This window comes from Oryza sativa, chromosome 3 (genome assembly GCF_034140825.1).
Source record: "Oryza sativa Japonica Group chromosome 3, ASM3414082v1".
NCBI classification, from domain to species: Eukaryota; Viridiplantae; Streptophyta; class Magnoliopsida; order Poales; family Poaceae; genus Oryza; species Oryza sativa.
In genome coordinates this window covers 23,701,258-23,711,395 of record NC_089037.1, presented here as the reverse complement: position 1 = coordinate 23,711,395, position 10,138 = coordinate 23,701,258, and the positions used below count along the sequence as shown (strand labels likewise).

General features: G+C 47.2%; 2 protein-coding genes across 2 annotated transcripts; one reads left to right on the top strand and one right to left on the bottom strand.

The window, feature by feature from the left end:
* Nucleotides 1-1,010, top strand: LOC4333423 (zinc finger protein 1). Its single transcript, XM_015773135.3, has one exon. It carries the CDS (start codon nt 130-132, stop codon nt 865-867), a length of 738 nt encoding a protein of 245 aa, XP_015628621.1. The 5' UTR covers nt 1-129; the 3' UTR covers nt 868-1,010.
* A 3,228-nt stretch (nt 1,011-4,238) lies between these two features.
* Nucleotides 4,239-6,825, bottom strand: LOC4333422 (cyclin-A3-1). The gene is made up of 8 exons (NM_001418363.1): nt 6,113-6,825; nt 5,783-6,015; nt 5,614-5,689; nt 5,414-5,490; nt 5,281-5,314; nt 5,025-5,174; nt 4,804-4,938; nt 4,239-4,717 (listed from the first exon to the last, which is right to left on the bottom strand). Exons 1-8 carry the CDS (start codon nt 6,455-6,457, stop codon nt 4,646-4,648), a joined length of 1,122 nt encoding a protein of 373 aa, NP_001405292.1. The 5' UTR covers nt 6,458-6,825; the 3' UTR covers nt 4,239-4,645.
* Between the last annotated feature and the right edge of the window lie 3,313 nt (nt 6,826-10,138).

The window sequence follows — 10,138 nt, the reverse complement described above, 5'->3', positions numbered from 1 at the left end:
GAGCCGAAGATTATCTGTCTAGTAGCTGATGCTAAGCTCATCGTCGAGCTTGCATGATAGCTAGTGCATCATCAGCTGCAAGAAGAACAGCCAAGAACAAGAAGCTGCTGAGCTCAACAAGCTGTGTGCATGCGAGTCGATAGGGAGATGGAGAGAGGGGACGAGGCGTCGGTGAACAGGGGGTGGCTTGAGCTCAGGCTAGGCGTGAACGGCGGCGGCGGCGTTGAGACGGTGCCGGTCACGGCGGCGGACTCCTCCGCGTCCTCGGAGGCCGGCGAGGCGGACACGGTGACGCCGTCGCAGCAGCAGCAGCAGCAGCAGCAGGGTTCTCCTTCTTCTCCGGCGGCGTCGTCGGCGCCGAACAAGGTGTTCTCGTGCAACTTCTGCATGCGCAAGTTCTTCAGCTCGCAGGCGCTGGGCGGGCACCAGAACGCGCACAAGCGGGAGCGCAGCGCCGCCAAGCGGACGCCGTCGTCGTCGCCGTACCACCTCCACCACCACAGGATGATGATGGCCGGCGCCGGCCTGCCGCTCGAGGCGCACGCCGCGTTCATGCGCGCCGCCCTCCGCGTCAACCCGGCGGGCTCGGCGATCCACAAGCAGCAGCAGCAGCACCAGCCGCCGCCGCCGATCACCCAGGACGCCACGGCGCCGAGGTTCCACGACGGCGCAGCCGTGGCGGCGGCGGCGGCGGTCACGCCGTGGGCGCCCGTCGCCCCACTCGCCTACGACGAGGTGCTCAGCTCGTCGGCGTCGTCGTGGCCCGGGAGCTTCAGGTTCAGAACGCAGCCTGAGCCTCCTCCCAGCTCGGAGCAGGAGCCGCCATCAGAGCAGAGTAAGAAGATAGACTTGAGCCTCAGGCTGTGATGTGAGAGATTATACTAGTAGATTATGATAGGTGATCAATTGATCATCATCATGATATAAATCCATGCATGTCCTAGGTGTAGAGCTAGCTCTTGTACTAATTAATTTGACCAGTATATAATCATCATGTGTTTGATTCTTCAGTTTGATATATAATGATTCCAGGAAGAGATTAGTCTGCCTCTTCAGATACCACACCTCTGAACTTCTGAAGGTTTTGCTGTTCAGTTCTTCTATTCTTTCTTCAGATGTGAAATTCAGCAAGTACATCTCTGCGGATGTTCTTAGTTTGAAATCCAGGATAATCATGTTGAAATTATGTCATAACAGAGGATATGACAATAAAGGATGTAATTCTGCAATCTGCACTGCCTAATGGTGGTGTCGTATGTGCAGCTTTTTCTTCTTAAAAGGCACATAAGTAGAGCACAAATATGCAGTAGTACTAGGAAAGAAAGAATTTTTTTTTTTAAACCAGTTCAAAATCTTGCACTACCTATGAAGAAAAGGATATCAAAAGAGAGAACAAAAAAAAAAGGGGACAAACCTAATATTAGCAGAAAATTGCATGTCGGAATCAAAGAACTGGTCGATAACAGTAGCAGAGTTTGGTGCTATGCTAGTTGTGCTTCACTATTATGGCCTTTAAAATCTGACTTTGGTCCGGGGAATGCAAGCCTGACATGGACAATTGGACAGTACAGAACTCTTCCCAGATGTTCCCGCTCATCAAGTTGCAGTTGCAATTCCACTACTCAGGCTCAGCAATAGGATAAGATGGAGACATATCAGCAAAAGAAAAGGCATACCTGGTTCACTAATTTTAGCTTGGTGTTCCACAAGTATTGGCATCTCCCAAGATAGTAGCATATCTGATACAGTAAACCTAGTACTTGGGTCAATCTGAGCCCTTGGATTCAGATCTGATAGCCCTAGCGGGACTGTTAACTGTTTAAGTTGCGGTCTCACTACAGGCTGTAGCAAAACCGGGTCCTGGCAAGGTTGGGAATAAAAGCCCACCTTGTTCTTCAAGAGAAATTGTAAAGTGATTTCTCCATTTCTTTTTTTCTAAAACAGTTGTACTTAGGCTGTCTTTAGATCCAAAGTTTGGATCTAAACTTCAGTCATTTTCCATCACATCAACCTGTCATACACACATAACTTTTCAGTCACATCATTTCCAATTTCAACCAAAATCTAAACTTTGGATCCAACTAAACACAGCCTTAATTAATCATAGATGCATAGTAGGTACAATCAGTGTTTTTTTATGAAGATATAGGTTGTGTTTAGTTCACGCCAGAATTGGAAGTTTGGTTGAAATTGAAACGATGTGACGGAAAAGTTGGAAATTTGTGTGTAGGAAAATTTTGATGTGATGGAAAAGTTGGAAATTTGAAGAAAAAGTTTGGTTCTAAACAAGGGCATAATTGAAACCTTGGAGGAACATTCTACCAGGTTGTGCTACTCTTTAGCTGCCTTTGAAAAGATGCCTTGCCGTTTCACTTGCATGGGGATCGAGACAATTATGGAAATGAATGTGGTATCACCGTATCAGTAGTTTTAAAACTTTGAAAATAAAAGTGAGGAGCGTGTACTCAATCGCCCATAAATAGAGGATATAGGAAAGATAACTGATGCTAAAAGAGAGAAACATGCATCATATCTTCATTTTTTTCAAAAAAAAACATTTTATCTTCATGCACGCCTTGTAGGCTTGTACTTTTGAATTAGGATTGAAGAAAAGAAACAAATAAGAAGTGTCTTGGTATGGAAGTTATACTAGCAGAGAATAGTTTAGTTTCTGTTATACTTTGGTTCCTCACTTTTATTTTCAAACAAATAAGCAGTCTCTTGTGGAGAAGTTCTCCTTTTCCCTCAACAGAAACCAATTCTGTTTTAGGGTCTACTTTAGCCCTAGAACTCTAACTATTCACATGATTTATATAATCACTTGATCAGTGCCTGCAAATAACATAATCGCAAAGTAGTTTTGGACTTGTGATCTACTCCCTCCTTCTCAAAATGTACGACACCATTGACCTTTCGCATATCATTTATATTATCTTTTTAATAAGGCGAATGGTCAAACGTTATGCAAAAAATTAACAATGTCATATATTTTGAGACGGATGGAGTATGTGCAAAGCTTTTGAAGTGATCAAGGCAGGGTCAAGAAATGTTCTTCGAAGTGTTTTATTCTGAGGGAAACAAAACGAGATAATTGAAAAGCTGCCTGTATACCAATTTTTGATTGGCATGTTACCTTCTTTGTTTCTAAAAAGCAATTAAACTTATTTCTCATTAGCACAAAGCAGTGTCAGCCGCTGAAGAAACTAAAATGTTCCCCTTTTCTTTACCTCGTTAAGGGCTTGTTCGGTTAATCTCCTAGGAGAAATATTCTTCAAAGTGTTTTTATTCTGAGGGAAACAAAAAGAGAAAGAATTGACCTGTGTGCCAATTTTCTTTGGCATGTTACCTTCTTTGTTTCTGAAATACTATCAAACTCATTTCTCATTAGCACAAAACAATGTCAGCCACTGAAGAAACTAAAATTTTCCCCTTTTCTTTACCTCATTAAGGGCTTGTTAATCTCCTGGGAGAGGGATTAACCGAACAAGGACTAAGGGAAACCTTATGCTTTGAAAGACTTATGGTACATACCTGAACTCATTTGAGTCGTTGAACTGAGTTCAGTATCTAAAATAGAAACTCATTATTGTTTTACATGGTAATCTTTTAGTTGTTCAACTGAAGTAGGATGGACAAAAAGGACTCCTAACACCTACTGGTGAAAGACAGGCTCAGAAGCCAGAACTTTGTTAACTCTATGCCAAGTGGTAAGCTGAAATCATCTTGAAAAATAACATGTTTTCAGTATAGACCGGACTCCAGAGTGTCTAAAACTTGACTGAACACGCTGTAGAAATGGAGGTTCTCAACATGGAGTCACTGTAATAAGTACCAAGTAAGAACATGAGCAAACTATGGGAAAATCATTAGCAAGACATTATCCGGACCACATGTTTTGTACTGAGTAACAAAACTTCACCCAAAAATCAGCACCATGATCTTAGTTCTGGGCTATAAACTCAGGTTATGGCACAGACAAAAATTGGTCCAGCATATTAGAAGATTCAATGCATTGCAGCAAACCACCTCAAGTGATGCACAAGTTAATAAATGATCTGCAAAATTCCGCTATGAAAATAGCTGAGAACCCTCATGAATTCAGATGTTCTTACTGGCAAAAACATTGTGCTAGAAATGATCACCAGTCATATGAAGATACATGTAATGTGAAGAGCACATCACTTGGTGCATACTAAGATGTTTAGAGTTGCAGCTAGATAAGTAATTCTGACCTCTAATGTGGAACTGCCTACTAAAAGGCATCTTAACTATAGTAGTAACAGGCTAACAGCCAAGCTATATGAATAAAAGAATCAAATAATCAATAGCAAAGAAAAAATGGCATGAGGACTAGCAAATCAAGTATTGCAGTTCTGGCCCAAAAATTAAGGCATCAGGTTGTAATGTATGAATATGATACAGAGGTACAACTCTCCACATGCCTAGCATCTTACTGAAGTGTACTAAGCTTCAGCTTAATAAATCAACCCTAAGAGCTCCTAGCTAAGCTTTGACAGTCCAGCATCCAAGGTAGGACATCTCTTGTACTGAGTGTACTGACAAGCCCCCTTTCAACTTCAGTCACCATGGATCTATCTTGAGGAAAGCTCAATCTTAATCTCACCACATCATCATCCAGTAACATCTACTCGTTTAGGTCTTCGAAGTATGATGCAGGGATCTCAACAGGGGGTAACAATGTTGATACGCCCTTGAACTGTTAGAGATGAATGCGCAATTAGATTAGTACTAAATGAATAAGATGTCAAGAAGATTCTCCAATTGTAAAAGATTCAAGCTTACCCTATGTTGCTTGTACTTGTCCCGGATAGCCATTAGAGATGACCCTTTCCTGTTTAGCTGCAAGTCATGTATGCAGGTAATGCAATCCTTCAACTCAGATGCCCTGTAGCCGGTCACCTCTTGCAACTTCTTGCTCTGCAACCACACAGAAACAGATGAATTGCCATTTCACAAAATATGGTTCAATGAAAGCTTTGGATGCAATGGAATTGTTTGCATACCCAAGGATTGGTGTCTGAATCAAGGGTTAGCCTTGCAACAAACACCACTGAGGCTGCAACAACGGATGGCAAGAGCCGAACACAGCCGTACTCCAGCAGGCTCAGCTCGGCAAGATAGCTACACATGAACTCCAAGGGAAGGCTAGGATACTGCAGCAAGAATCACAAATACTTTGAGATCAACAAACATGTACTCCTACAGAGTAATCAAGTAATTTAACAAGGAGTATAGAAGATGAGATTTGTGGATTGCTACCTTATCGTCTTCTTGGCTAGATCTGATGAACATCCTGAAAACAGAGTAGGGAAAAACAGAGAGAAAAAGGTCAGATACAGATCCATGGTGATTAACACGAAACATTTCAGATTAACTTGGTTTGTGGTTTTACCTCAGGAACGTCTTGGTTGTAGGATTGCCCATCTCAAACTTGAGAACATTCAGTATATCGCGCTCCATCTTGACAACCTACGCATCGACACAAGCAACAAGAACACGACTCAATCAGCAATTTAGCATCAAACACTTGCAAGATCTGAAACCAAATCGTACTCAGGCACATGAACAAAGAGAGATCAGATCAGTACCCACCTCCTGTTTCATATAGGTATTGTCGGTTATATAGCAGAAATCCTCCACATTTGGGGGGCTGATCTCCTCATACTTCCTGGATCCACCAAACCAATCCGAAGTAAATATCGATTCTTGAACTGATGGGTAAATCTCAGCGAGGGGCGGGGATGAAACGGGCGGCGCTTACGAGGCGATGAGCATGGCGGAGACGCCGAGGAGCTGCAGCTTCTGGCGGTTGATGGATTTGGCGGAGAGGAAGCGGTCGATGTAGGAGACGGTGAGGTAGAGCGTGTCGGAGACGAGCTTGTACTCCTCGGCGACCTCGACGAGCCAGTCGACCAGGATGCCTCGCATGTTGGCCGTCACGTCCACCTGCACCGTCTCGATGTAGTCCGCCGCCGGCCGCCGCTTCGCTTGCACCTGCGCACGCACGCACGACGGCGCCTCGTTAGATCTTGGAAATGGCGACGGCGGGCGAAGGAAGCGGAGGGCGACATGGACGAGAGATGTGGCGTACCTCCATGGAGCGGAGGTAGGAGTTGATGTCGGAGGCGTAGGGCGCGCAGAGCTGCGGATCCCCCTCCCCCTCCTCGTCGTCGTCGACCACGACCACCACCGCCGGCGCCGGCGGCGGAGCTGGCTTCTTGGGCTCGGCGGCGTGGGAGGCGGCCCTCTTGCCGCCCCTGGGCGCCGGCTGCGGCTTGAGCACCACGGCGTTGTTGTTGGACAGCGTGGGGAGCTCGCTGAGCGCGACGCGCTTGCGCTTGGCGGCGACGGCCACGGCGGTGACGGCGGCCGCGCGCTTGGCGGCGGCGCGGGTGAGGCGGGGCTGCGCCGCCGCGGCGTTCTCCTTGCCGGCCATCTCCGCGGCTGCTCCCTCCTCCTCCTCCTAGCACGGCGGCGCGGCGAGGCAGGCGGCGGCGGAGCGGAAGCGGAGGCGGAGGCGGAGGAGGGATTGGGCAGCGGGGGATCAGGTGTGACGATTAAGTAGCCGGTGCGCGAACAGAAATGGGAGGGAGGGAGATGAGATTCGAAGGGAATTCGAGTTGGAGGGAAGCCATTTCCTCCGATTTGGGGATTTGGAAATTCGGTGGAGGGGGGAGGGAAAGATTTGGGGGAAATTTTTGGGCGTTTGGTGCGGTTTTGGAAAATTCGAAAGAGATTCGATCGAGAGAGAGAGGCCGCGGCGGGCGGGGACGCGGGAATTATTTTGAGCGGGCGAATGTGAATATGAAACAAGGGGGGTGGTGCGTGGCGCAGGCGGGTTGCGTTTGGGGATTTGGGCGTGGCGCCGCCGCCGCGGCCCCGCGTAGCAGCGGGCGGGGGTTTTGCATTGCGATTTTTTTTTCTTTTCTTTCTCGCTGCTGGGCGGGTTCGTTTTTTTTTTTTTTTGTTTCCCTCGAAATTTTGGGAGTTTCGGATTTCTGAACGTGGGTGGCGAAATTCTTCCGAAAAACACAAAAACGGCTGTTATTACCCGCAAATGTTTGGATGGATGATTACGCGGATATAAACAAAACAAGAGAACATATCCTCAACGATATTCGATAGGTAGTATCATCCATTTCAAAATAAACCAACCTCGTACTTATACGAGGTTGATTTATTTTGGGACGGAGGGAGTAGGTCCGTAGTATCGATTAGGGATGAAAATGGCTCGGAAACGGATGGACACCAACTCTACCGTTTATGATTTCATATTATTTTTGGAATTAAAAATATTGAATATGAAAATAGAATCGAATATTATCAAATACAGACACGAATCTAATACGAATCGGAGAGAATACGGTAATTAATATTTTCTCGAAATATAAAAAATAACTCTGACTAAGCTTCTCAAATCTCAAATCAATGTAGAGATGTACTCCCTCTGCTTCATATTATAAGTTGACAGAGCGTGGGGCTCCTCACCGGGAGACCACGCAGGCCCCCCTTTGCCGGTTCGGCCGGGGGCCCTGGTGAGATTCTAAGCTCCTAGTCTGTGGAAAGTTCGCGAGAGTGGAAAAAACACAAGACACGGGCGATGTATACAGGTTCGGGCCGCTGAGAAGCGTAATACCCTACTCCTGTGTTCTGGTGGATCTGTATATGAAGAAGCTACAGAGAGCTGGAGAGCCAGAGAGCCCTTACTCTAGAAACCCTCTTCTCCCTTTTTTCCTCTCCTGGGATCTACTCTCCAGATCCTCTCCCCTTCCCGTCCCCCTCTCTAAGTGGGCAAGGTCCTCCTTTTATATCTCAAGGGGATACCACATGCACCACCTCTCCCTATCTCTCTTTCTGGTGGGGAACTTATCCTATCTTTACTCAAACTTGGCTTGCCTTCTCTAGAAAGCTAAAAACACTGCTTGTTTTTTAGTGTGGCCACGCGTTCTCACTCGTCTGACCTCGGGGATCACCCTGTCATCTCTTCATAAATGGGCGGAGACTTGCAATGGCTGCTGTCCGAATGACCTTCTGATGGGATGGCCCATACCTACCTCCACTCCGCCGGAAGCAGGTGCAACGTGGGAACATGGTTGTCTGCCGACGACATGACCAGTGTCAGACCGGTCACAAATCGGTCATTCTTGTCCACCACGTGTCAGTCTAGCAATCTGCATGTTTGCCCCTCTTCATACAATATCTTGCTTGTAATGGTTGGAATGAAGCCTGGCATATATCTGACCGGGACCAACGTGCCATCTCCAGGAGCTAACACACCGGCTCCGGCTAGGGACGAATGCTTGGAGGCTCTCATCCTGACGGGATGGGGCGAGGCGTGCGTCAGACCGCCTGTCGCCACCTAACCAACGATCTGATCGGTCTGTGACTGGTCACAGACCGGATAAACGAGCGCGCTGCACTGCGTTACATGCGGCGTGACGCGCTCGTTCAAACCGCAATAAATGCGGTTAGGTGAGCCCCGTTGTGCTCACCTAACCCATACACGCGGCGCAAAACCCACAAGGGGTCGGGGCGCCTCAGCCCTCGGGGCCGAAACGGGAGCGGTCCGACCCCTCGGGGAGACAAAGAGGGGGGCGGCCACATCACCCTCGGACCCGACCCCCCCGAGGGGGTCAGGCCACGTGGGTGATTGCTCCTGCCCAAGCCTCTAGTCATGATACTCCCGGTCCCATGTCACCGACATAAGTTGTTTGATGTTTCGTATTATAAGTTTGATCAAATATTCGCTTGTCACGACCGGAAATAACCCAACGGGCGTTCCTTACGTGCGTGTATTATTCCTTGTCCCAGGAGGCAAGGTACACCAAAAGTTGATACAATTCAGAGTTTAACAAGCGGAAGCGTAAATAGTTAATTATTACATGGGCAGCGACGGCCCAGCACACTCAAAGACAACGAAAAACAGCGGAAGACTAAGGCGACGACCACAGGCGCTTGACGGCAGGCACGAGCTAGACACCAAAGCCTTCATCATCCAGGAGCTCCTCTTCTGGGTTTGGGAAAAAATTGAGCAAGACTGAGTACAACCACCGTACTCAACAAGACACACCCACAAGTGCAGCATAAATACAAAGGGGTACAATGGAGATAATAATATAGGGGTTATGTTTTGCAATAAACAGCATTTAAAAGACCCTTAGTTGCTCAAAGCTAAATTTAAAACACGATCCTATAACTATTTAATATTATTAAATAAGGTCGTGAACCCACACGAACCTGCCTTAACCCAAGGCCTACGATGATTCAGACCGAACTGGCAACCCGACCCTGGGTCCCAGCTCGTCCCAAGCCAACCCAGGCCAACCATTCCACATTTTAGTTATTAAGCAGGTTTTAAGAATTTAAAACACTAACTTGGGTACATTGCTAGGCTTGCCCATAACCGAGGGCGCGGCTATTCGAATAGGTTTTACTCTGATCAGAGGTGTACATCTTTACCCACAAGACACGTCTTCCTCACGTGTAACCACGTGCCACATACCACCACGGCATATGGACGGAAGACATGACATAGTTTCCAACCCATCCTAGCCATAGACAAGAGTACCGACCCAACCCACCTACGGCCGGAACCCCCGGACAGGCAGGCAGAATTGAGCCCCTAGCAGCAGGACACCAGCCCTGTGCTATGACATCTCGACTACCGGGCCGCAACCCGTGTAGCCTTCATTTGTCCTAGAGATGTCCATCGACCCCCGACTTCGTCCATCTCTATCCGTGTACTTTTGTTTATAACCAGACTGAGCCACAAACTAAGCCTTACCCACTAGACATGTGGAAGTACGGTAGTGCTTTGCAACAGAGGCCCGAAGACCGGTCCTTATGTGGCCGAGGTGCTACTATCAAATCCATGCACCCCAAGCCCAGCCTAAAACCATTTTGAGAGTTTTGAATAGAGGGGGAGGTGTGCATCCAATTCCACAATAATCCAACCATTCCAATATGTCCAAGTGATATGAATATTAAAGTCTAGAGTTATAAAACCACCTAATGTTGCCTAATTAATCAGCGAAGCATCTACCTAACTTCATACTAGTGGAACCATGAATAGAGTGCCCACTAGTTGGGGTTTTGTTTATTCTAGGGTGAACAAGGT